This window comes from Equus przewalskii, chromosome 22 (assembly GCF_037783145.1).
Source record: "Equus przewalskii isolate Varuska chromosome 22, EquPr2, whole genome shotgun sequence".
Lineage (NCBI taxonomy): Eukaryota > Metazoa > Chordata > Mammalia > Perissodactyla > Equidae > Equus > Equus przewalskii.
This window is the reverse complement of record NC_091852.1, coordinates 1,961,436-1,989,367: the sequence shown is the minus strand read 5'-3', so window position 1 is coordinate 1,989,367 and position 27,932 is coordinate 1,961,436. Positions and strand designations below refer to the sequence as shown.

Here is a 27,932-nt window from a genome sequence, read left to right as displayed (position 1 = left end):
AGATGCACAGGAGATGGAGAGGCTGAGAGACCAGTAGCTGCCAGTTATTAAGGGCTTATCTGGAATGATGCTGAACATTTCACTTGTATTTTAATCATAACAACTCTACAAAACAGGCATCATTATTATCCTTATTTTATTTTTATTTATTTTTTGGTGAAGAAGATTGGCCCTGAGGTAACAACCGTTGCCCATCTTCCTCTTTTGGCTGGAGGAAGATTTGCCCTGAGCTAACATCTGTGCCAATCTTCCTCTATTTTTTGTATGTGGGACACCACCAGAGCATGGCATGAGGAGCAGTGTGTAGGTCCATGTCCAGGATCTGAACCTGTGAACCCCGGGCCGCTGAAGTGGAGTGGGTGCACCTAACCACTACGCCACTGGGCTGGCCCCTATTATCCTTATTTTAGAGACAAGGCAATTGAGGTCAGAGAGGGATCAAGGACTCACAGCTATGAACTGAACCCATAAAGTCTGATGCTAAAGTTGGTCCTGAGCCTCTGGTTATATATAAGCCTCTCTACCTCTGCAGGTAGGAGAGCGGAGGGTACTGCTCAGAAAATGGGGTTTGGGCCCAGAGGAGTGTACAGAAGGCATTTCCGGGTGAGCCAGATGCCTGGACCCTGTGTTCACTCCCTTTGGTGCTTAGGGAAGTCTTTTCAAAGTCCAGGTTGTCAGCCAATTTTAGCCACATTAACAGACCCCTGGAAAAGGGGTTTTGTCCAGCTTTCTAGAAGAAGTAGAACACCCCTTGGGAGTGGAGGGAGAGTGCCTGTAGCCTCTGTCACTGAGCCAGACAGCCCCGAGGGATGGGCAAGCTCTGAGGCCCAAGGGGGAGAGCCTGTGCTCAGTGGCTTCCCCGCCCCACGCTGCAGGGATGTCTTGACCTGCTCTCACCACACCTTATCTTTTCCAGAATCCATATGAAATAAATATGTCCATCGTTAGAAAAGTTTCTCACGTTAGTAAGTTCTTCAGAGGCGGCACCATTCCTAAGTTCTCTGAGCAGCTGTGTGCATTAAGTGTGATTTCTACCATTAGGTCACGGGTTGGGCAATGCCCAGCAGCACAAAGGTATGAGCTGCTGAGAACGAGCAGTATTAAATATGAACAAATGGAAAAAGGAAGTCACTGTAAAATGGCAGTACCATCAATTATCTAAATTAAAAGATCCTGTTTAGTTACAAATTGACAGAAGAGTTGCAATAGTTCTATACTCAAGCCAGTAAGTACACAACAGTTTTGTTCTCTTCTCAGATACAGTGTGAAAAATGTGCATGGTACCAATTGTCTTTTTATTACCCTTGATTCAGAGCATACTCTATAATTGCTGTGAATGATTAAATTTATGGATGTATGTTTAATATTTGAATCATCTATTAACAAAAAATCTATTTTTCTCTAAAACATCAAAGACTTAACTGTTTATAATCAATGTTGGGTGAAGAAATCACCAAAGCAATATGATTTTAATATACTTGAATGACAGAATTTGGTTGAACCAACACATTCATATTATATACAATGTTCTAAATGTGTACCACGTTGGTTCTGAAATAAAAAAGGCAAATTACAATATATGTCAATTATATCTCAATAAAACCAGGAAAAAAAGGCAAATTACACAAGAAGAAATGCAAATGGCCAATAAAAATACGCCTACTTTCAACTGCGTTAACAGTAAAGAAAGGTAAACACACACATCAAGGAGACGTCATTTTTCCCCCTTGCGTTCGCAGATGTTTGGAGGAACGACAGCACCCAGCACCAAAGGCGCTGTCGGGACAGGCCCCTCAGAGGCAGGACAGGGAACGACTTTGCCGTTTGGTTACGTCATGTGGAGCCACCTAATAAGTTATAAAATGCACATATCCTTGGCCTTTGTAACCATATTTTTGTGAATCTGTTTGGCTGAAATAAAAGCATCAGTTGGAGGATATTTACTGCAGCAATATTATAAAGACAAAATTAGAAACAACTTGAATGCATCCATTGGCAAATAATTGAATAAATTAAGGTCTGTTCATATCAGGGAACATGTTCCTATTTTATAAAAATGAGCTGGAAGTATATCCCTTGAGGGATATCCAAGATACCTTGGTAAAAAAACCTACTTAAAAAAAGAGAGACAATTATTTCATATAGATTTCTATATGTTTACAAGGGTATAAGGTATGGTTACCAGAAGTACTGGCGGGTGATAAGGAGGCAATAATTGACATTTTCTGTACATACTTCTGTATTGTATTGTTTGATCTGATAAAATCAATGTATATTTCTGTGGAAATTTTAAAGAGCTAATAAAGTGGGACCAGCCCTGTGGCCGGCTGGCTAAGTTCGTACACTCCGCTTCAGTGGCCCAGGGTTTCACGGGTTCGGATCCTGGGTACGGACATGGCACTGCTCATCAAGCCATGCTGAGGCAGCATCCCACATAGCACAATCAGAAGGACCTACAACTAGAATATACAACTAGGTACTGGGGGGCTTTGGGGAGAAAGAAAAAAGAGAAGATTGGCAACAGATGTTACATTAGGTGCCAATCTTTAAAAAAAAGAAAAGCCAATAAAGTAAAAAAAATTAAAAAATGTTTTAGGGACACTGAAAAATTTCATTCTACTCAACATGTGTTAGTCATCGAAACTCTAAGGCTGTCTTTTTTCTCATCTAACTATACTTATCCCAACCATCTAGTCTGGATAGTGATCAAAATGACAAATTCAAGGAAAACAGGATAAGATAAAAACTTGGCTCTCCAAAATTCCTACCTAATCACGGGAAGTTTTCTGTGTTATAGCTATGTTTTAGGAAAATGATAGGGTGTTTGCGACTTATGTGTAATACATTGTAATTTTCTCCTTTAACATATTCAGGATAGGCACCCAGTCAGTCCTTATATGTACAACATCTGCGTTTCGGTAACAATTTCTGACACAAAGCAGGAGAGCCTAGACAGGACACTCTGCCCTGTCCAACATCTGCTCTTAGACTCTTCTAGACAGATGCCTTCCTGACATTCGGAAAACTGTACTTAATTCCCCCCAAATACTCAATTTAGCAAGGCATTTGTTTGCCCCATCGTCTCTAAACAGAGGTAGTAGGTAAAGAAATTGGTCCAGCTGCTTATTAAATAATTTAGTTTCTAAACGTTTTATATGGAATTCAATTCTTTGCAAGAATGGTCCCTGCTGAAGGCGGTGCCCGTCGGTAGGGAAGATGGAGGAGGAAGAGAGGAAGCAGTTTCCTCACTCGAGACAAATGCACAGTGTCTGCCTTTCCAAACCAGAAAGGTATCAGGGCTGTCTGGGCTGCCGAGGAGCCCACAAAAATAGGGATCAACTTTTCTCAGAACCACTTAATTCCAAGAAACGGGAAAGAAAATCTCTATTACATCCCAAGGGTGCATTTCCATGAAAACTTGATCTAAGAAGTATATCCAGTTTGAGGGACCTGAGCCATTATTAAGACTTACACGTGCAGAGAAATCACTTCTCAAAGCAAAGAGCAGCAACGCGAAGGAAATACCCACACCCAAACCTACTGGAATGTCCATTACAAACCAATACCAGCAAATTCTTATTGGAAAAGTAAATTTTCAGTGACTAACTTCGTAACCACACCTTATTAGGGTAAAAAAAAAAGAGGATGTCAGGTGGTCTCAATAAACAGATGAACAGAAATGGGAGTTTTAGTTACTTCTGATTCTTTGCTAATTTGCTGTCTCTGGTATTACACTAGCCTTTCCTTGCTCAGACACTCATCTATATTATTTGACAACATTTATTTTCTTATCTGAGCTGAAGAAACACAAAACTAGAAGCTTGGCTGAAGGTCAGCCTTTTCTTATAATTTATTTTCTTTTCTTACTAAGCATCTTCGGAAGCTGTATTAGCTCTTTCAGCAATGGGAATTTAGGCTACATCTGGCCTTAGTTCAGTGATATTTTCATTAGGAGGAAAAGAATTAAGCTTGAGAAAACCTAATAAAACTATCAAAAATAGAATAATTATTATGAAAGTCAATAATAATAATAGCAACATGCTAGTAGTTATTGAGTTTTTACTCTAGGTGCTAGACACTATGCTAAGCTTATGACAGGCAGTGGACCCATTTAAATATGTCCCAGTGTGCATGAGACAGGTTTATGTCTGTTATTCCACTAAAATTATAAAAGGCACCCCTTTTAACTCTCAAAAGTGTTATGGTCTAGATTATAGATTATCTGGTCACCCTATTCCACACTCACAGTTACCCAGTGAGGTCAGCTGGTTGATCAGTCATGCATCCACTCTTTCTTTCATTTGTTCATTGGCTCATTCATTCCAGGATGTAGAAAAAACAACTTCTCAATATTTTTGAAGCAGTGGATTTAGATTTACCTTACAGGGAATCTCATACTGAATTACTTGTACTCCACAGACTTATGAAAGGATTTCAGCAGCACTCCCACAAAGGTTTTACACAATCTGCAGCCTGCAGGTGGCTATGATGGCAGCCCCAGTGACAGACAGAAGTTAGGTTTAACATTCAGGCCAAGAAATGAAAAAGTTCCTCTAGGTTAGCTAAACTGCAGAGGGGGACAAGCAACTGCTGTTTAAAAGAAGATAGGCAGCCCATTTCTGAAAATACATGACTGTATTTGGAAGCCAAGGCCAAAGACACCCAGCCAATTGTATAACAGATGAAATTCCACTGGCGTATTGTGGTAAGCAAAGAGTTGGAAGGCTAAACACAGGGCAGGGCACATTGGTCAAAGAAAGTATGTGGTTTCTAAATGACCACGTAGCACATGTTCAAGGGGCTGGAGGAAGAGGGGTGTTGGGTGTGGGGGTGGTAATTTGCAGTGATTGATTGTATCAGCTTCCCCATGTCAACATGTGGCTGGGACGCTCTGTCTATGGGAAAGTGTCCATGGAAAGGCTCCAGCCCTTACGCCACTGCTTGAGGAACTTGCTGAGCTGAAGCCATAGGAATCGGACAAGTTGAAGACCACCCAGCATTTCTGGACAGTCTGTCCCCTATGGATTAGCAGACATAATTTTCCAAACCAAATAAATCTTATTAGTTGCTGAGGGAGAATGTGCTATCACAAGTAAAATAAATAGCAAAGGAATGCGGGCCTACTCATGGAGCTGTTGCCCTTAGCTTTCCATCTGAGCACTGCGAATGGAGTAAGAGTGGCTAATTCTCTAAGCACATCTCTTCCTCACTGCCAGTAATTTCTGAAACAGCTTTGTGGGGCTTCACAGAGGATACCAAGGGGCCTTCTCCTCCCGTTTCCCTTTAATTCAACTCTTGTTGAAAAAGTCAGACTGGAAATAGAGGTTGCTAAAAGCATATTCTTTGATGTAATGTATTACTAAATAAATCAGAAATAGAGCTACCAAGGTGAAAGAAAAGAACATTTTACTTAAAAGTAAATACTGTGAAAAATTGCTTGGGAGCGTGAAAAATGAAAGTTGGTGGGGTAAGCCATTAGAATCCAAAGTGTGTCCTCAGGTAGATGACGAGAAGGGCATGTGTGTGTGGAGCATACTCATCACATCATACTCACTTCCAAATTGATTACCACTCAGTATTTTACATAAATAATACAGAAAACAGATCAGACTCCTCAGGAAATTCAGACTTCTTAGGTAAGTTTTGACAGAGGTTTAGAGCAGGTAGAGAAAAAGACTACCTATTTTTTAACCATGAAAATTATGTTCTGACCTTTTTTTTAAACATTAAATGATTTAACCTTCCATTTCTCTTTCTAAATCTTACCTCAACAAATTTCTGCATTATAACATTTCATATAAAATGAAATTAAAATATACATTCTAATTTTTAAGAATTATATATGAAAAAAAGGCAAACACTCTACTGGTAACTACTTCCTCTGAACGAAAGCTTTTGAGGTCTTGATGTTGTTCATCTTCCAGATGCAATGACATAACAAAAACCAATTTGAAGATGGGGAGAAAATATACTTAGCACGGCCAAAAATCCAAAACAAAATCAACAACACAATAAAACTTTAGGAATAAGAAATGTCTAAAACCTATATGTGGAAAATATATAAAACACTCCCCTAAGCTCAAGAAAGTAAACCTGAATAAATGAAAGACATAAGCGTTCTTGGCCAGGTGGACAGAAAGCCTTAACATCATAAAGACGCCAGTTCCCCCTCAGTTAATCTATATATTTAGCATGAACCGTCCCCCAGATAACATTAGCCGTCTTTCCTGAAGCTAGACAAGTTGATTTCAAAGTTTATTTAAAAGATAAAACAAGGAACAATAGCCAGAAATACAGTGAAAAAGAAGAGAAACGAGGGGGAACCAGCTCTATTTTATATTAGGCATTGTTAGAAAGACTCTACTATTAAGACGAAGTTGCACTGGTGAATGAATATACAACAGGCCAAAGAAAAAGAAAATAATACTATAGACCCAGCTGCATACAGAAATTGCAAGAGCATCTTAAGTCAGTGGAGTGGTTGGTTGCACCCTTTATCACACTCAAGATGGGAGAATGCTCTATAACATAAGAGTAGGGAAAAGCAACCATATTACTTCAACAAATAATTTGCAAAACAAAAACAAGAGGGATTGGGAACCTACAGATTGAAAGAGACTTTTAAACCTATCCACCAAGTGCAACGTGTGGACTTTGGACTCTGATTCCAACAAACCAATTGAAAAAAAATTGAGACAATCAGAGAATTTACTCTCTGACTAAATATGTGATGATGATAATAAATTAGTGTCAATTTTTAGACATATTAATGATATTGTAGTTATATTTGTTAAAATGCAGCATATAGAGACTTCGGTTTCCTGTTCTGCATGTAAGGAGCTTGGAAGTCACCACTCTGTCCTAACAGCAGGTAAAAAGCAGAACAGACTAAAAAATCAGCGACTCTTCTCGCATCCTTAAGAGAGGAGAGGACACAGGGCAAACCTCGGCCCCCAAGACCAGAGAGGCAGATAAGTGAATACAGGGAATCATGGCTTACTGGAGCAGAGATCTGCAAGCAGAAACCATCATAGGAACCAGTGCTCGGGAGGAAAACATGAACTGTAATTAGCAAATGGCTGGAGACTTAGTGTGGACAACTCTGAGAGTTAAAAACTCAAGGGGGACCTGGTCATAGAGGGGCCCCAAAAATATTGTGAGATAATATTGTGAGCTCCAAGTGCTCAACCACGTTCTTACAGTAAATACTGGAGAAAAATCCACTCTGCTTTAGGCAGGAAGATGAGAAAAAGACCCATTTTCAAACACAACCTAGCACTCTGTTCTTCCTAAGCAGGCCTGCCCTCAGGGAAACCAGTTAACCAAAGCCTGACCTACCGGGTGTCATGAGAGCCTAACTGACCTGGAGAAGGCAAATAACCAATTCCGGCCACTCTAGCCATCCTGTCCCACCTAAGAGGGCAGAAAAAACTGAGAAACTTGTGAAGCTCACAGTCCACAGGCATAAATTCACTAATCATAAGGCCACAGAAGGCTTCCCCTCCCACGTCACCACCACATTACAGAAAGCCATATTACACCAGTTCCTTTTACCAAGTACGTCATGTCCAGCTATCAAGCAAAAAATTACAAGGCACATCAAAAAGAAAAAAACATAATTTGAAGAGAACAGAGCAAGCATCAGAAAGAGACATGGTAGGGATGTTGGAATTATCAATGTGGGAATTTAAAACAATTCTGATTCATATGCTAAGGGCTCTAATAGATAAAGTAGACAGCATGCAAGAACAGGGGAACAACGTAAGCAGACAGATGCAAATCCTGAGAAAGAACCAAAAAGAAATACTAAAGGTAAAAAACATTGTGACAGAAATAAAGAACACCTTTGATAGGCTTATTAATGAACTGGTTGAAGAAAGAACCTCTGAGCTAGAAGATGTATCAATAGAAACCCTGAAAACTGAAAAGAAAAGAGAATAAAGACTGAAAAAACCAGAACAGAATACGCAAGGAATGTAGGACAACTACAAGATGTAACATACAGGTGATGGGTACAGCAGAAGGACAAGGAGGAGAGAAAGGAACACAAGAAATACTCGAAACAATAACGACTAGAAATTTTCCCAAATTAATGTCAGACACCAAATCACAGATCCAAGAAGCTCAGAGAACATCAACCAGGATAAATTCCAAAACACTACGCCTAGGCATATCATCTTGAAAGTACAAAAAAAATCAAAGATAAAATAAAATCCTGAAGGAAGCCAGAGGAAAAAAAAATCTTACCTATAGAGGAGCAAAGATAAGTTTACAACCAAGTTCTCAGAAACCAGGCAAGCCAGAAGAGAATGGAGTGAAATATTTAAAGTGTTGAAAGGAAAAAACCACCATCCAGAATTCTGTACCCTGTGAAATTATTTTTCAAAAGTGAAGGAGAAATAAAGACTTTCTCAGACAAATAAAAATTGAGGAGATTTGCTGCCAGTAGATTTGCCTTGCAAAATATGTTAAAAAATAGTTCTTTAGAGAGAAGGAAAATAATATAGGTCAGAAATTCAGACCGACATAAAGAGCACTGAAACTGAAGGCAAAATAAAAACTTTTATTTTTCATTTTCTTAATTGATGTAACAGACAACAGTTTGTTCAAAATAATAATAGGAACAATGTATCCAATTATATATGTTTATCTACATATGCTTATTTATGCTTATATATAAGTGAAATGAATAACAGCAATGATACAAGGGACAGGACGGAGGAATTAGGATTGGTTTGTTATTATAAGGTACTTACACTATCTGTGAAATGGTATAGTGTTATTTGAAAGAAGACTTGGATTAGCTATAAATGTATACTGCAATCTCTACGGCAATTACTAAAAAAAAAAAGGAATGTAACAAATATGCTAAGCAAGGAGATAAAATAAAATCATATAAAATGCTCAATTAAAACCACAAAAGGTAACAAAAAAGAGTGGAAGACAAAAAGAGGAACAAATAACAAGGGCAACAAATATAAAACAGTAACAAATGTAATAGATATTAACCCAACTATATCAATAATCACTTTGAACCTCAATGGTTTAAATGCACCAATTAAAAGACAGAGATTGACAAAGTGAATCAGAAAACAAGGCCCAACTATACCTATCTACAGGACACACACTTTAAATATAAAGACACATACAGATTAAACTAAATGGATAGAGAAAAATATACATTCTAACACTCATCAAAAGAAAGCAGGAGTAGCTATATTAACTTCAGATACAGTAGACTTCAAAGCAAGGAAAGTTATCAGGAATAAAGAAGCTCATTATACAATGATAAAGGGGTCAATTCTCCACGACAACATAACAATCCTTAACTTGCATATGCCTATCAACAGAGTGTCAAATTATGTGGGAAAAAAATAATAGAGTTGCAAAGAGAAATAGACGAATCCACTATTTTAGTTGAAGACTTCAATATTCCTCTATCACAAATGGACTGATTCAGCAGGCAAAAAATCTGTAAGGACACAGCTGAACTCAAAAGAACCATCAACTGGATATAACTGCCATCTATAGACTGCTCCATCCAACAACAGCAGATTACACATTTTTCTTAAGCTCACACAGAACATTCACAAAGACAGATCACATCCTGGGCTGTGAAAGACAGCTTAACAAATTTAAAAGAATATAATTCATACAACGTCTGCTCTCAGACCACAATGGAATTGAACTAGAAATCAATAACAGAAAGAGAACTTGAAAATCCTAAATTACATGGAGATTCAACCACACACTCCTAAATAATACAAGGACCAAAGAAGAAACCTTAAGAGAAATATAAAATTATTTTGAACTAAATGAAAATTAAACACAACATCAAAATTTGTGGGATGCAGCAAAAGCAGTGCTTAGAGGGAAACTTATAGCACTGAATACATATTTAGAAAAGAAGAAAGATCTAAAATCAATAATCTAAGTTTCCACACCAGGTAACTAGGAAAAAAAGGGCAAATTAAATCCAAAGTAAGCAGAAGAAAAGAAACAGTAAGAATTAGAGCAGCCAGCCCCATGGCCGAGTGGTTAAGTTCGCGTGTTCTACTTTGACGGCCCAGGGTTTTGCCGGTTTGGATCCTGGGCATGGACATGACACCACTCATCAGGCCATGCTGAGGCGGCATCCCACACAGCACAACCAGAGGCACTCACAACTAGAATATACAACTGTGTACTGGGGGGGCTTTGGGGAGAAGAGGAAGAAGAAAAAGAAGATTGCAACAGATGTTAGCACAGGTGCCAATCTTCCAAAAAAAAAAAAAAAGAATTAGAGCAGAAATCGATGAAATTGAAAACAGGAACTCAACAGAGAAAAATCAATGAAACAAAAAGTTAGTTCTTGGAAAAGATCAATATAATCAATAAACCTCTAGCCAGGCTAACTAAAAAACAAAAAGAAAGGACACAAATTATTAACATCAGAAATGAAAGAGGCGACATCACTACAGATCCTACAGGCATTAAAAGGCTAATAAAGGAACATTATAAACAACTCTATGCCAACAAATTTGATAACCTAAATGAAACAGACCAATTCCTTGAAAGACACAATCTGCCAAAACTCACACAAGAAGAAACAGAATGAGTAGGCTTATATCTATTATAGAAATTGAATGAACAATTAATAACCTTTCAAAACAGAAAGCACCAGGCCTAGATAGACTCACTGCTGAATTCAACTAAAGATTTAAGGAAGAAATGATAGGAATTCTCTACAATTTCTTTCTAAGGATAGAAGCAGAGGGAATACTTCCTAACTCATTCTAGGAGGCCAGAATTACACTAATACCAAAAGCAGACAAACACATTACTAGCAAACTTAGAGACCAATATCTCTCTTGAACACAATAAGAATTAGAGGTACACAGGTACAAAAATCCTCAACAAAGTACAGCCAGCCCTCCAAATCCATGGGTTCGGCATCCACGGATTCAACTAACTATGGATTGAAAGGCCTACAAGGCTGCATCTGTACTGAACAAGTACTGAACATTTTTTCTTGTCATTATTCCCTAAACAAAACAGTATAATAACATTTACATAGCATTTACATTGTATGAGGTACTATACATAATCTAGAGATGATTTAAAGTATATAGGAGAATGTGTGTATAGGTTATATGCAAATACTACACCATTTTACGTTAAGGGAATTGAGCATTTGCAGATTTTGGTACAAATAGGGGGTCCTGGAATTCCTCACAGATACCAAGGGACAATTTCCCTAGCAAACTGAATCCAACAATGTATAAAAAGAATCATACATCATGACCAAGCAGAATTTTTCCCAGGTATGCAGGGCTGCTTCAACTTTGAAAATTAATTAATGTAACCCATCATATCAACAGGCTAAAAAAAAAAAATCACATCAACAGATGCAGAAAAAGCATTTGATAAAATCCAAACCCATTCAATAGAAAAACTCTCAGTAAACTAGATATAGAGGGGAACTTATTCAAATTGATAAAGAATATTTCTAGTTAACATCATACTTCATGGTGAGAAACTTGAATCTTGCCCACTAAGATCAGGTACAAAGCAAAGATCTCCCCAGGCAGCATCCTTTTCCCACATCATACTAGAAATTCTAGCTTATGCAATAAGAACAGAAAAGGAAATAAAAGGTATATGAATGGGAAGGAAGAAATAAAACTGTCTTTGTTCACAGATGACAGGCTCTTCTATGTAGAAAATCCAAAAGAACTGACAAAAAACCTCCTGGAACTAATAAGCAATTATAGCAAAGTTGCAGGATACAAGGTTAAAATACAAAAGCCAATCACTTTCCTATATACCAGCAATGAAGAAGTAGAATTTACAATTAAAAAGAAAATACCAGGGGCCGGCCCAGTGGTGCAGCGGTTAAGTTCACACATTCTGCTTCTTGGCAGCCCGGGGTTCACTGGCTCGGATCCCGGGCGCAGACACGGCACTGCTTGGCACGCCATGCTGTGGTAGGCGTCCCACAAATAAAGTAGAGGATGATGGGCATGGATGTTAGCTCAGGGCCAGTCTTCCTCAGCAAAAAGAAGAGGAGGACTGGCAGTAGTTAGCTCAGGGCTAATCTTCCTCAAAAAAAAAAAAAAGAAAAGAACATTTACATTACTATCCCCAAAAACAAAATACTGAGGTATAAATCTAACAAAAATATGTACAGGATCTATATGAGGAAAACTAAAAAACTCTGATGAACAAAATCAAAGAACTAAACAAATGGAGAGAAATTCATGGATAGAAAGAACAAAATTGTCAAGATGTCAGTTCTTCTCAACTTCATCTATAAACTCAATGTAATCTCGATCAAAATTCTAGCAAAGCATTTTGTGGATGTCAACAAACTGATTCTAAAGTTTATATGGAGAGACAAAAGACCCCAACACTCAACACAGTATTGAAGGAGAAGAACACAGTTGGAGGACTGACTTTAAGACTTCTTATAAAGCTATGGTACTCAAAGCAGTGTGGCATTGAAAACTAGGCCAATGGAACAGAATACAGAGTTCAGAAATAGACCCAAATAAATATAGTCAACTGAGTTTTGAAAAAGGAGCAAAGGGAATACAATTGAGTAAAGACTGTATTTTCACACAAGATACTGGAACAACTGGACATGCGCATGCAAAAAGAAGAATCTAGACACAGACCTTACACCCTTCACAAAAATTAACTCAAAATGGATCCTAGGGTTGGCCCAGTGGCGCAGCGGTTAAGTTCACACATTCTACTTTGGCGGCCCGAGGTTCGCCGGTTCGGATCCTGGGTGCGGACATGGCACCGCTTGGCAAGCCATGCTGTGGTAGGCGTCCCACATATAAAGCAGAGGAAGATGGGCACGGGTGTTAGCTCAGGGCCAGACTTCCTCAGCAAAAAGAGGAGGATTGGTGGCAGATGTTAGCTCAGGGCTAGTCTTCCTTAGGAAAAAAAAAACCACCTAAGAGAAAACCAAGATGACCCTGAGTTTGATGATGACTTTTACATACAAAACCAAAGGCACACTCCATGAAAGAAAGAATTGATAAGCTAGACTAACCAGGAAAAAAGAGAGAGAAATAAAATAATAATTATAAATGAAAGAGGAGATAGTTTTTAAAACTGATACCACACAAATACAAATGATCATAAGAAACTGCTATGAACAATTATACACCAACAAATCAGGCGACTGAGAAGAAATGGATAAATTCCTACAAACATGTAACCTACAAACATGTAACCTACCAAGACTGAATCATGAGGAAACAGAAAATCTGAACAGACCAATTACTAGCAAGGAGACTGAACCAGGAATCAAAAATTCCCAACAAAGTCCAGCCAGATGGCTACACTGCTGAATTCTACTAACATTTAAAGAAGAATTAATACCAATCCTTCTCAAAATCTTCTCAATAAATAGAAGAGGAGGGACCACTTCCAAACTCATTTTACAAGGCTAGCATTACTCAGCTACCAAAATGATGCAAAAACCTATAAGGAAAGAAAATTACAGGCCAATATCCAGGATGAATATGCAAAAATCCTCAACAAAATATTAGGAAACCAAATTCAGTAATACATTAAAAGGATGATACACAATGACCCAGCACAGAAGGATGGTTCAACATCTGCAAGTCACAGTGACACACCACATTAATAAAGTGAAGGATAAAAAAATCATCTCATATCATTATCGCAATAGATGTAGAAAAGCATTTGATAAAATTTAACATCCATTCACGAAAAACATTCTCAACAAAGTGGATATAGAGGAAACATACCTCAACATAATAAAAGGCATATATGACAAGCTCACAGCTGACAACATACTCAATAGTGAAAACCTGAAAGCTTTTCCTCTGAGATCAGGAACAAGACAAGGATGCCCACTCTCACCACTTTTATTCAACATAGTCCTGGAAGTCCTAGTCAGAGCAATTAGGCAAGAAATAGAAGTGAAAGGCATTCAAATCTGAAAGGGAGTAGTAAAACTGTCTTTATTTGTAGATGACATGATATACATACAAAACCCTGAAGACTCCACCAAAAAACTGTTACAACTAATAAACAGATTCAGTAAACTGTAGGATACAAAATCAATGTACAAAAATCAGTTGTATTTCTATACATTAACAATAATTTACCTAAAAAAGAAATTAAGAAAAAAAATCCCATTTATAAGTGCATCATAAAGAATAAAATACCTAGGAATAAATCTAACCAAGGAGGTGAAAGATCTGTTCACTGAAAACTATAAGATATTGATGAAAGAAATTGAAGAAGACACAAATAAATGGAAAGATACTCAGTGCTCATGGATGGGAAGAATTAATATTGCTAAAATGTTCATAGAAACAAAAGTGATCTACAGATTTAATGCAATTCCTATCAAAGCTCTAATGGCATTTTTCACAGAAACAGAAAAAAACCCTAAAATTTGTATGGAACCACAAAAGACCCCAAATAGCCAAAGCAATCTTGAGAAAGAAGAACAAAGCTGGAGGCATTACACTTCTTGATTTCAAACTATATTACAAAGCTGTAGTGATCAAAACATGGCATTGGCATAAAACAGACACACAGATCAATGGAACAAAAGAGAGCACAGAAATAAACCCATGCATACATGGTCAATTAAATTACTACAAAGAAGCCAAGGGTATACAATGGGAAAAGGTAGTTGCTTCAATAAATGGTGCTGGGAAAACTGGGCAGTCACATGCAAAAGAATGAAACTGGACCCCTATCTTATGCCACATGCAAAAATCAATTCAAAACAGATTAAAGAATTGAATGTTTAAGACCTGAAACCATAAAACTCCTGGAAGAAAACATAGGAGATAAGCTCCTTGACACTGGTCTTGGCAATGATTTTTTGGATTTGACACCAAAAGCAAAGACAACAAAAATAAAAATAAACAAGTGGACTACATCAAACTAAAAAGCTTCTACACTGTGAAAAGCTTCTACACCGTCAACAAAATGAAAAGGCAACCTACAGAATGAGAGAAAACATTTGCAAATCACATATCTGATCAGGGATTAATATCTAAAATATATAAAGAATCATATAACTCAACAGCAAAAAACCCCAAACAATCCAATTAAAAAATGGGCAGAGGCACTGAATCAGACCTTTTTCCGAAGACAGACAAACGTCCAACAGGTACACGAAAAGGTGCTAAACATCACTAATCATCAGGGAAATGCAAATCAAGATCACAATGAATATCCCCTCACACCTATCAGAATGGCTATCGTCAAAAAGAGAAGTGACAACAAGCCTTGGCGAGGATGTGGAGAAAAGGGAACCCTTGTGCACTGTTGGTGGGAATGAAAATTTGTGCAGCCACTATGGAAAACAGTATGCAGCTTCCTCAAAAATTAAAACTAGAACTACTATACGATCCAGTAATCCCACTTCTGGGTATTTATCCAAAGGAAATGAAAACAGGATATCAAAAAGATATCTGATTCTCATGTCTATGAGAGCATTAATCATAGTAGTCAAGGTATGGAAACAACCTAAATGTCCATCAAAGGATAAACGGATAAAGAAAATGTAGTTCACATATATGTACATGCATATGTATATACATGTACATATATATATACAATGGAATATTATTCAGTCATGAGAAATAAGGAAATTCTGCCATTTATGACAACAGGGATGGACCTTGAGGGCATTATGCTAAGTGCTATAACTCAGACAAAGACAGTACTGTATGATACCACTTTACGTGGAATCTTAAAAAGCTGAATCACAGAAACAGAGTGGGGGAAATGAGGAGATGTTGGTCAAAGAGTACAAACCTCTAGCTATAAGATTCCTAAGTTCTGGGGATCTAATATACAGCCTGGAGATTACAGTTAATAACACTGTAGTATATGATAGAAATCTGCTAAGAGAGTAAATCTTAAATGTTCTCATCACAAAAAAGAAATGGTAACTATGTGACGTGATGGAGCTGTTAGCTAACCCTATGGTGGTGATCCTTTTGCAATATAAAACTGTATCAAATTAACTCATTGTACCTCTTAAACGTAAACAATGACATAGTCAATTAGATCCCAATAAAGCTGGAAAAAGTATAAAAATAAATAAATAAATATTCTGATATTTTTCTCCTATAGACACAAAAAAGGGAAACAAGAACATGGAAACAAAACAAGAAGTGAATACACTTTGCTGTCTTACTTTGCAATGCTATTTCCAAATGTTTTGAAAACTTTTCTAAATTTTATTTAAATTATTTTAGATATAAATATATTTATATGTATTTTATATTTTTATTTATATATAAATATAACATTTTTAGATTTTCAAAAGAATTTAATGATATTTTATTCAAAAGTAAAATTTATTTATAATATATTTTCTTATATTTGAGAATGGACCATCAGCTTTACAAAGGAGAATTAAAAGATTCGCTTTTTCATTCCCCAGCTGTTTCACTGGGAAAAGATGAGACCAATACATCAGAGATTTCTCTGACTCATGAGAGGGAGACATCTACTCCAAAGGAACTGGGCTGAACTGTGTGAACGAAAAGCAAATAGGAGGAAAGTTATTTTTCCCTTGGCTTTATAGATGTTAATAATTTACCTTATTGTGTCTTATTCAATAGAATGTTTTCAAACACTATTATAGTGCTAGTTAATTGTGGCATCAATTTGAGACCAATCATTCAGAGTCTAAACAAAAAGGAATTAAATAATTCAAACATAGATGTGATAAGTTAATACTTTATCAACAGAACTGTACTTCTGCCTTAAAACAGAATCTCTAGATACGGCTGGACTAGCCGTGTTGCTTGTATTCATCTGGTATCAGCACCAACTAAGGACAGGAGGGGTTTTTTTTAATTTTAAGGTTGGCACCTGAGCTAACAACTGTTGCCAATCTTTTTTTTTTTCCCAATTTTTCTCCCCAAATCCCCCCAGTACCTAGCTGCACATTTCTTTTAGTTGTGGGTCCTTCTAGTTGCGGCGTGTGGAATGGCGCCTCAGCTCGGCCTGAGGAGCGCTGCCACGTCTGTGCCCAGGATACAAACCAGAGAAACCCTGGGCTGCCGAAGTGGAGCGCAGGAACTTCACCACTGGGCCACGGGGCGGCCCCAGGACAGAAGTTCTTTTAGCTGAAACCGGCAATACATACATGTGGTATACAAACACTTAAAGTGTTCAGTAACTATTTTGAATCTCATGGTTTCTCCTGAGCATGATGTTTGTACTTATGGTGCAAAAGCAACAGTGTTTTAAAACTGCTGTGCCTCACATGAATAAAGCAGGGACGGCAGCCAGTGTGTTCTTCACCACTCCATACGCACAGTAAAGACACTGCCAGTTTCACATAAAAATGTGTTTGATGAAGCAGTATCAAATATTACTTTCATTAAATTTTACCCTTGAGAATACTTTTTTTTTTTTTTGGAAGATTAGCCCGGAGCTAACATCTGCTACCAATCCCCCTCTTTTTTTGCTGAGGAAGACAGGCCCTGAGCTAACATCCATGCCCATCTTCCTCTACTTTATATGTGGGACGCCTGCCACAGTGTGGCTTGATAAGTGGTGCAAAGGTCTGCACCCCGGATCAGAACTGGCAAATCCTGGGCCGCCAAAGTGGAACGTGCAAACTGAACCACCGTGCGGTCCCCAAGAATACTTTTTATAAAAAAAAAATTCTGTGTGGTGAAAAGGAAAATATGCATAAAGCACTTCTGTGACATAAAAATTATGGTTGTCTGGAGGAAAAGCACCTGTGCAACCGTCTGAGCTGCCAGATCAATTAGCCACTTTTTTTTTTCATGGAAATTTAGTTGAAAGCATGACCAGCAGACAAATGATGGTTATTCAAACTTAAGTGTTTGGCAAATACTTTATCAAAAATTAGCAGAGTCATCCTAGTAGGAAAACAACTGACAGTATTTGTAGCCAACGCTAAATTTGAGTTTTTAAACAGAAATTAGAATCTTGGAAAATTTGTTTCTGCCAATATGAGCTTGACAGCTCCCCAATACTTAAAGACATTTCTGATAAGATCAATGGTGAGAGGAATGAATGTCAATTTTGATACTGTAAAAAGAGTATGTCAAATGTTTGGAAGATTTGCATAACTTAATGAACCAATATTTCCCAATGAACCACGCGTGAGGCTATGCAACCCTGCCTGGGCAAAAGATCCATTGAAAGTACAAGATAGACCAACACATTTTCATTTAACAGGATGAAAAGCTCATTCATATAATTTCAGATTCCACATTGCAATTAACCTTTAAGAAACTACTATTTTCAAATTCTGGTGAGGTATCCAAGGAAACTATCTACAATTATCTGAGATGGCTATTAAAATATTCCTCTCTTCCAGCTACATTATCTGTGTGAGGCTGGATTTTCCTTCATATACTTTAACCAAAACAGCCTATCACACCAGACTGAATGCAGACTATATAGGGGAAGCTAGCTATCTTTTATGTTAGACAATAAAGAGATTTGCAAAAATGTAAAACAATGCCATTCCTATTAAACATTTTTTTTTCTTGGAAAAGATTATTGTTTTTCATAAAAATATGCAATTTGTGGGGCCAGCCCCGTGGCATAGTGGTTAAGTTCAGCATGCTCCGCTTTAGCGGCCTGGGTTCTTGGCTTCAGATCCCAGGTGTGGATCCACACCACTTGTCAGCCGTGCTGTGGTGGCATCCCACATCCAAAACAGAGGGAGACTGGCACAGATGCTAGCTCAAGGATATCTTCCTCACCGAGAAAAACCTATTTGTGTTAACATGTAATCAATTTATTGTTATTTTAAAATGAAATAACACATATTTTAAAAACTTATGTTTTAATTTCAAGTGTGATAAATATTGATAAATATAACCCACATTAAAAAAACCCTCATTGTGATCCTCAATAATCTTTCAAAGGGTAAAGTGGTACTGAGAGCAAACAGTTTGAAAACTGCATTTCCAACATACTAAAGTATTCTAAGAAAAGGAAAAACAAAGCTGACAGGTTATTAAATAGACATCACTTACAGCAAAAAGGCCTCACTCACAGCATCGAAGAACTCAGGCCAGAGCACCTCCTGAGGTTCACATCCATGGCAGGTGAGCAGCGCCTCCACCAGGGGTTCAAAATCCGGCAGAGTAATAAGCGGGACACAAACTCGTGACAGGGCCCTCACTCGTTCAGGAGTCATTCTATGGATTAAATAAGAAATAATTACCCAAATCTTAGAGCCACATGTAATTAAAGACATAAAATCTTCATGCTGAAAAGACTGATGACAGGTCACTTGCTTTTGCCCTTCACAGAAAGACGGCTACCCTAACATCATCTATGAATTCGCTTCCCTTACTCAATTCTCTAAGAAGAAACACTAGCTAAAGTTCCCATTTTAACATCACTCATTGTCAGGTCTTTGGCATAACTCTCTATAGGCACCTCCAACTTACCACGCCAAAAACAGAGCTCCAGAATTGGTTCCCCGAATGTCCTCTCCCCTCGAGTGCTCCATCTCTCATCTGCTGAGGCCAAAGCCTTCCAAGCTCCTTCTCGACTCCGCCCTTTCTCTCACGGCCCTTGTCTGCTCCAGCGGTAATTACTGTCAATTCATTTGACTCCTTCTCTGCACTTCCATCACTGCCCCCTTAATTCAACATCACCTCCAGCCTGGGGAACTGTAGGAGCCTCCTAAGCTTCTCCCCGCTTTTGCTCTCAGCCCCACTGTTCATCATCACAGTTCCAGCAACCTTTTAAAAAGTCAAATCACTTCACTTGTCTGCTCAAAGTGTTGCCATAGCTTCCCGCCTCACACAGAGAACACGCCAAGGCCTTCCATGATGGGGCCTCTTCTGTTTCTCTGGCTTCATCTCCTTCCACTCTTACCCTTGCTCATTCTGCTTTGGCCTTACAGGCCTCCAACTACTCCAGATAAGGCCCTGTTGCTCATTCTGCCTGGAACACACGGCTAACTTCATTTCATATAGGTCTCAGCTCAAATGCTGCTTTATGTGAGGGCTTCCCTGACCATCCCATATAAACGCACTGAACAATACCATAGCAATCAGCCACATGTGGCAATTTAAATTCATATTAATTTAAATGAAATAAAATTCCACTCCTCAGTTGGACTAGCCACAGATCCGGTGTTCAACAGCTGAGTGAGGCTACCGCTTACAGTATTGGATGGTGCAAATTTACAGGACTTATCCATTACTGCAGAAAGCTCCACTGGATAGCAGAGCTTAACACAGCGAGTGCCCTCCCACCCCACTGTGTACTTCCTCTCTCTCTCTCACCCTGGTTCACTTTTCTCCAGGATCCTTTTCATCACTGAGCTATATCGTATTTACTTGTTTACTGTTCCTGATCTGGTCCTCCCTGCTGGCACATCAGCTCTACGAGAGCAGGCACTTTTTTCTGTTTTGCTCACTGCTCTATTCCTAGCACGTGGGGACAACTCCTTACACATACTACATGCTCAAGACATAGATGTTAAATGAAGAAGTGAACTAGAGATCAATAAAATGAAAGTTTGAGATGTATGCTATTAGATCTTTTTCTAGGTATTTTCATATATATATCGTCATAAATCTAGAAACTTAGTGTTGTTTTGTGAAACATAAATGGAACCACGATATAGAACACACAGTCCCTCATTTTTCTTTACTTGCTGCCTATTATTAAAGAGTATGTGTTCTGTAATTTAACAGTGCCTCTATTTGCAGGCATTCAGGTTGTTCTGAATCGGTCACTATGACAGACACTAGCTGCAGTGGCAACCCTGCACACGCCCACCTGTCCCCCATGTGAGTATCTGCATGTTAAATTGCCTTCCAAAACCCACCAGTTTACTTTTCCACTCTTGCCAGTAATATTCTTCTCAGTATTTTTATTTCTTGCTAATCTGGACAAAAATTATCCCATTGCTTTCATTTGCATTTTCCCGATAACTTCCGAAATCAAGTACTTATGTTTGTTACCCACCTGTATGTCCTCTTCAGTGAATTTGCTTTTATTCATTTAATAAATAATTTTTTGAACCCTTACTATATGCAAGGCTGCCTGTCGTGTTCATGATACAAAAGCAAAGACAAAGCCTAGCAACGGAGGGAATGAAATGCCAGATGACAGCAAGTGCCACACTGAAAAGTAAAGCACACTGACGCATTAAGGCAGGCGAGAATTGGCCGAGGGAACACTGAGCAGAGATTTAAAGGAAGTCTATAAACAAAACCTGTGTATATCTGGGAGCAAAATGCAGCAGGCAGACACAAAGCAAATGCAAAGACCCTATACAGCGAGGAGGCCAAGCTGCTAGACCCCAGTGAAGGGGGGAGGGGAGGAGAAGTCAGGCTTTTGTAGACCATTGTAGGAGGCCCAGATATTCTTTTTCTTTTTTTTAACTTTTTTATTTTTATCAGTCTTATAGATACAACTACCTTATATAGTGAAATAGCTCTTCAAAGCTTATGAAAAACAGCAGCTTTTGAAAGAGCACTGCCACCCCCATTTTCTGATCTCAGAGGCAACCATTTTCAAGCCTAACTCATTCCTTAAATATTCAATATGTTGTTTTTCCCTGGGTTTAATGACTGTTATTTGCCTTGTTTGTTTGCAATGATTGTTATTTTAACCCCAAACTCCCACCCAAGTGTGTAATCTCCTTGTAATACATTCAAACACATCTGACATTCTACCATTTTCATCTTCTTAAAGAAATTTCTCCTAGAACATTTTGACCTGTTCCGTTCTGGACAGGTTGCTTTGTACTCCCTCTGTACACTTATTATCTTGGGATCTCCATCCTGAGGATGTCCTACACTTCTCTTCTGGATTCCATACCTTCTTTCTTGGTTCATATTTCTTATATGGGAAAAGGTACAAGAGAGGTAAAGTATTTGAGACCTTGCAAGTCTAAAAATGTCTTTATTTTACTCTCACATTTGATTGATACTTTGGCTAAGTATAGAGTTCTGGTCATTTTCCTATAGAACTGTGAAAGAGTGGTCCTACTGTCTTTTAGCTTCCAGTGATCTTCTTGAGGAGTTCTATGCTAGGATGAATCCTGATCCTTTGCATAAGTCCTATTTTTACTCCATGGAGGCTCTTGGATATCCTCTTTGAAATTTTCAAAATGATGTGTTTTGGTATGGATTTATTTTTATTCATTGTGCTGGGCACTCAGCAGATCTTAAATCAGGAAAGTTCTCTTGGATTATTTCTTTGATAATTTCCTACCCATTCTTTTCTCTGTTTTTTTCTGGGAACTCCAATTTTTTGGATGCTAAACTTCTGGACAGTTCTCTATCCTTTCTTTCTTATTTTTTTTATTTTTAAAAAATTTTTTTTGGCTCACTGCTCCATTTATTAGAATAATCACATTTGGAGAGGCACAAAGCACTTAAGTTTTACATGACTACAAAGTTATCACAAATCCCAAACTTTTCAGCCACAGATATTTCACTTATTCCATTTAAAGAAAAAGCTTTCAAAACATCTTAGTTTGATGCACAGAGACCCTGAATACATGGGAACTACATATTTTTAAATGCTTGTACTTCCTGCTCTGATAATGTCTTCTTTAAATAGAATCCAGCACAAAAGGGATTGAAATACGTAAGGTCATGATGCAAATGCTTTGGAGAGAGAGTGAAATCAATCTGTACAACATGGAAAAAGATGTAGTGTGCACAGAGGTTCTGCAGGGAGTCACTGAGCCATCTGGGCTTCCATGGCTTGTGCTGTCCATTCTGGTGCTGTCTGACTAATTTTCTCCAAAAGGTTATTCACTTGGAAACAAAGTGATTGGATCTGTTTGTCCCATGTTGGCAGGGCTTCTCGTGTTTCAAAATGAACTATTCCATCAATCTGATCGATAAATCCATTCATACGGCCTTCTGTTATCATTTGTGATGCTATCTTTTCTGCCTTAGCTGCAGAGATCTCTAAAAGAGCTCCAAGTTCTTCGAAGGTAATATTATTATATAATTTGCTTGCAGACAACAAATTGTGTTCAATAACAGCTCTGTCCAAAATGCTGGAACCATCAGCTGTGGTTGCTTTTTGGTGAGGCATCAGCATGGCAGCAAATTCTTGAAGTTGATTTCCTCTGATGATCCTATCTAGGTACATTTTCTCTAGGATCCCATAAGCAGCAAGTTGCTGGCACCTTTCCTCCTTAAAAAGAGTAGCTAGCATCCAAGAACGCTGCTGTCCTGCTGATGCTAAGATGGTACAGTGCAAAGCATGTTTTAAGGCCTCTAGTCTTTCACTTTCCTGCACTATTGTCTTGTAAGAGAGCTCACTGTACCTTTGTGCAGCTTCAATGAATTTTCTTCTGTAATCAAGAACACGTGCATAGCATACCTTATAATATATCTGTAACTGTTCGTTGGTTGATTCATTCTGAAGCAATGATGCTCAATTTATGTAAGCCTCTGCCTGGACGGGATCATCATCCTCCAGATATAGCCTAGCAATCTTCAGGTATGTCTCCAGTTTATAATCTACATTGTATTCTTTTTGTCCTGTTTCCAAAGGAATTCCCACCAACACTTGGGCTGCATTTCTCCAGTCTTCTTTCTCATATATGGATGCAAGATGCTGTCTTATGGAAACAACCTGCTCCTCAAATGAAATGACTCTAGGCTGGATCTTCTCCAAGGTGAAATGATAGATTTCTTTGGCTGTGCTCTCAGGCTCTCAGGCAGGTTAGGGAGATGTGTGCAGAAATCAGTCAGCAACTGTCGAGAGATCACAAGGCTGACATTCTCATTTACCATTGCTTCCACAAAAGCTTTCAAAGCTTCTAATTGTTCTGCCCCAGATAACCGAATGGCTTTTTCCAGGATCTGGCGATACTTGCCCGCCAGATCTTTATGAGAGCCGCTTGAATGCATGAGCTGAGCCAAATCCTGTCCCACGGCTGCTGCCATCTTTCTTCCAGCTCAGCCAAGGCTGCTGGGCCTCTCACTGCCAGAAGGAAACCGAGTGTCCTTTCTTTCTTATTTTTTATCTCTTGGTCTATACTGCTGCAGATTTTGAAAGAACTGTCCAACTTTATCTTCCAATCCTCTTATTATGCTTTCCATTACCATTCTCTCATTATTAATTTCCAAGAACTACTTATTCCATCCTCTGGATGTTCTTTTCTTTTTAAACAGCATCTTGTTCTTGTTTAATGAATATAATATTACCTTTTATTTTTATGGGGACACCGATACTAATTTATTTGAGATGTTCTTTTCTTTGAATAATCTTTTTTTCTTTATTTTCATTGGTTCCAACTTTTTCATATTGTACGCTTAAAATGATTTCCTTAAGTAACTGCTGACCATTGCCTGTCAGCTTATATTTAAGAGTCCAGAACTAAAACGCTAGTAGGAAGTTATGTGTACATGGGTGGGGCAAGTTGATTGTGACACTAAAGGACAGCAGTTTTTAGACTTTTTTAGTTTCAAAACAGTGTTAAACTCTTAAAAATTACTGAGAACACTAAAGAGCTTTTGTTCCCGAGGTTACAACTACCAATATTTATCATGTTTGAAATTAAAACAGAGACACCTAAAAATAATTATTTACTAAAAGCAATAATAATAAACCCAGCAGAAGTTAACATGACTAGTATTTTTTGTTAAACAGTAACTATATTTTACAAAACAAAAACTATTTAGTGAGAAGAGCGGCATTCTTTTACGTTTGCAGATCTCTTCACTGTATGGCCTGGAAGAAGACAGATTTTTTTTTTTTTTAAAGATTGGCGCCTGAGCTAACAACTGTTGCCAATCTTCTTTTTTCTCCCCAAATCCCCCCAGTATATAGTTGCATATTTCAGCTGTGGGTCCTTCTAGTTGTAGCATGTGGGATGCCGCATCAACATGGCCTGATGAGCGGTGCCATGTCCGCGCCCAGGATCTGAACTTACGAAACCCTGGGCCACCAAAGCGGAGTGTGCAAACTTAACCACTCGGCCACGGGGCCGGCCTGACAGTTATATTCTTACATTTACTTCTGCATCTAATCTGTTGCAATATGTTGGTTTAGTTGAAGTATATGAAGAGAGTTTAGCCCTGCAAAGACATATAATTTAAGAAGGCAGGAGTATTTTAATAGCTGCTTCATATAATTGTGCACATTCTCCTGTGATACTACGCAAAATTCATCAAGCAATGCCCACCCTGGTTCCCGTGAGCCTGTCTAGGAAGGCAGGTACGGCTGTCTAGGGGGTTGGGGATGCACCATGACAAGAGCTGAAGGGAACCACAGCTTACTGGCCACGCCTTCACCTGAACACTGAAGTCTTCAGACTGCAGAATTCCCAAACAGCTACATCAGACAGATTCTGGCAGTAAAATTGTCGTCTAGGTGAAGAGATGGGTTCCTGGCACTTCCTACCCCACCTTCTTCCCCGACGTCCCCTTCTGATCTCTTACATATAAAAGGAAAAAACAAAAACCTTTTCCTTTCCTTTGCATTTCTTTGTCCTTTTCTACTATATCCTAGGAGAACTACTTGGCTTACTTTTTTAAGTCATTATTTGCTATTCAATTGTATCTCCTATTTAGCCTGTTTATTGAATTTTCTTCTTTTCTCCTAAGTTATCTCTTTAAAAACAAAAACAAAAAAAACCCAACTTATTCCTATTTCAAGGATTTTATAGTTTCTCTTATTATTCTTAGGACAATTATTCCTTTTTAAAAAAAATCCACTTGCTTGTCCTAGGGAATGCATTTAATTGGTGTATTTGCATCTTCTGTTTGTTGCTTTTGGTTCATTTTTCCTTATGGTGTTGGTTTTCCATGAATATCTGGTGATTTTTGTTTATTTGTTCTTTCTGGAATTTGGGATTCCACATTAGCCTCTCCACGAAGGCTCTGGTAGCCTGCCTCCAGTACTTGTGGGGAGGGTCAGGATGTAGTGCTGGCTGGGGGTTGCCAATAAACTGCATTCTGGGAGTTGATAGGCATTTGGTGCTCGCTTCTCCTCCGAAGCTTCCTCCCTCCTTCTTGTAGGAACAGGACACCTCTGTTGTCTCTTGTCTGGGGATAGTGGATAAGGAGGAGGAGTATATGACAGTCTGGCTGGCTGGCAGCTGTTACTGCAGTAGTCCAACAAGTTATCTTGTTGGCTGCCAGGAACCTCCTACTTCCTGAATCCACCTCCAAAATAATGTTTACCTCTTGCTGTAGTCCACTCTCGCAAGCTTTTTGGGCTGTGGTATTTTCCTTCAAAAACATCTCACTATCTACCATTTTAAGCCTTTCTCATAATCTGTGGTTCAACAAAAGCCCCCCTCGTTTTACAGTATTATATCTTTAATTGTTAAAATTCCCCCGTCATTTCTAGGAGCTGGAAGCATACAGCGAATGTTAGGGCATTCATGTGCTTAGCCCATCACTTGACTTAGTTTCTCACATTACATGTTGTCTTACTCTCTCCTGACTAGATTACGAGAGCTGCTGTTCCTCAGAGGTCTTGCACTTTAGTCTTCAGCATCTGTCCAACTTCTCTACGTCAGAGCTACTTAAAATATGGTCCTCAGAATCAGCAGCATCAGCATCCCTGGGAGTGAGGCCAAGGAATCTGTTTGCATTTTTCCAGGGGATTCTTATGCGTACTGAAGTCTGAGAAATGCTGCTCTATCTCCATATGCCGTGGTTAGTAGCAGTCCCCAGAACGAGATATCAATCTCTAGTAATAATCTGAATACTTGAAGGAAACAGGATAGAATTGTATTTAAGGTTTACATTTCTATTGATTCTTATAAACTGTTAGTTTAGCTGTATTATTTTGTTGATAATCAACTGTAAAATTCTCAGAGATAATTTTTTATTGAACTACACAATTTCTTCTTCTCATATGTGAAGTCTGTCTTTTCTCCTGAAATCATCTTTTCTAAACTTCACTTCTTGTTCTTTACCATTTTCCTGAATAACTGAGGTCTCTTCAACATGTGTCTTCCACAGCGCTCTAACATCTTCTCAAACTCACTATCAAGGTGGTTTTAGACCTAAAATTAATGTGTTTTTGAGTCCAACATCTAAGTTGTTAACAAAAAGACATACTTAGCTTGACTTGTAAATACCTTAAGTTTTTGGAATATATGAGCTTTCTAGGTGGAATAGGAGAGGAGGAAAGTAGTTGCGTGTGTGTGTGTGTGTGTGTGAGAGATGTAGAATGCTTTTTCGTGTGTATATTTTGCACAGAATCTCACAGAATATTTTGCATAGAGTAAGGACTCCATGAATGTCTGAGAAATGGAAAAATATGCCTGAGAGTTCCATGTACTCATAATAAATCCAGAACTCTGAAACAAAGAAGCAGGGAGGTGGTGATCTTGCCCTCCAGCCTTGTTTTATCAATCTTCCTCTAAAAGACCTATGAGTGCAACTCTTCTCTCATCATCTTGAAGAAAGAAGGAGAGTCAGACACTATCGCTGTGCCTGGGTAGGTGGAAAAGAGTCTTGGCACCAAGGGCTTTTATCAAGCACTCAAACTTATGGGCTGCAGATTGTATCTCCGAATTAGGCTGAAAAAGGTCCAAAATAATTTTCGTGAAAAATTCTAAAGTTCCATGTAAACTCAGGTAGCTCTTGGTTCTACCAAAACGCAGACAGGCCAAGTGATAATCTTCTGAAGGGCTTCAAAGAGCTCATGGCCTTCCAGCTCTCTCTTTTGATCTGAAGCTTGCCAGAGCATGGAGATCCAACTTCAATACTTGGAGTTATGCAGTACTTTCCAGACTGTATTACACTCAGCATGAGGTCTTGACTGATTACCAGGGCAGCACTTCCAAATGACTTCTGCACAAGAATTCAACTGCAGAAGGCTCAACGGTAACCATATACTGCTGGAAACGTCCTTCCCATGTGGTCGTATTGAAGCTTCCAAACCGTCTCCAGCAAACCACAGAAGTACAAGATAAACTGATGATGCTCAGA

General features: G+C 38.5%; 1 protein-coding gene and 1 pseudogene across 11 annotated transcripts in view; both read right to left on the bottom strand.

Annotated features, from left to right (window-relative positions):
• Positions 1-27,932, bottom strand: part of FANCC (FA complementation group C) — a 244,063-nt gene that overhangs the window by 37,356 nt on the left and 178,775 nt on the right. For all 11 annotated transcript variants that reach the window (XM_070589942.1, XM_070589952.1, XM_070589943.1 and 8 more), the window contains one exon: positions 19,023-19,187. In XM_070589942.1, the coding sequence (XP_070446043.1) occupies positions 19,023-19,187 (165 nt within the window). The remainder of the gene's footprint in view (positions 1-19,022; positions 19,188-27,932) is intronic.
• On the bottom strand, positions 22,574-24,007 carry LOC103551332 (COP9 signalosome complex subunit 4-like; annotated as a pseudogene).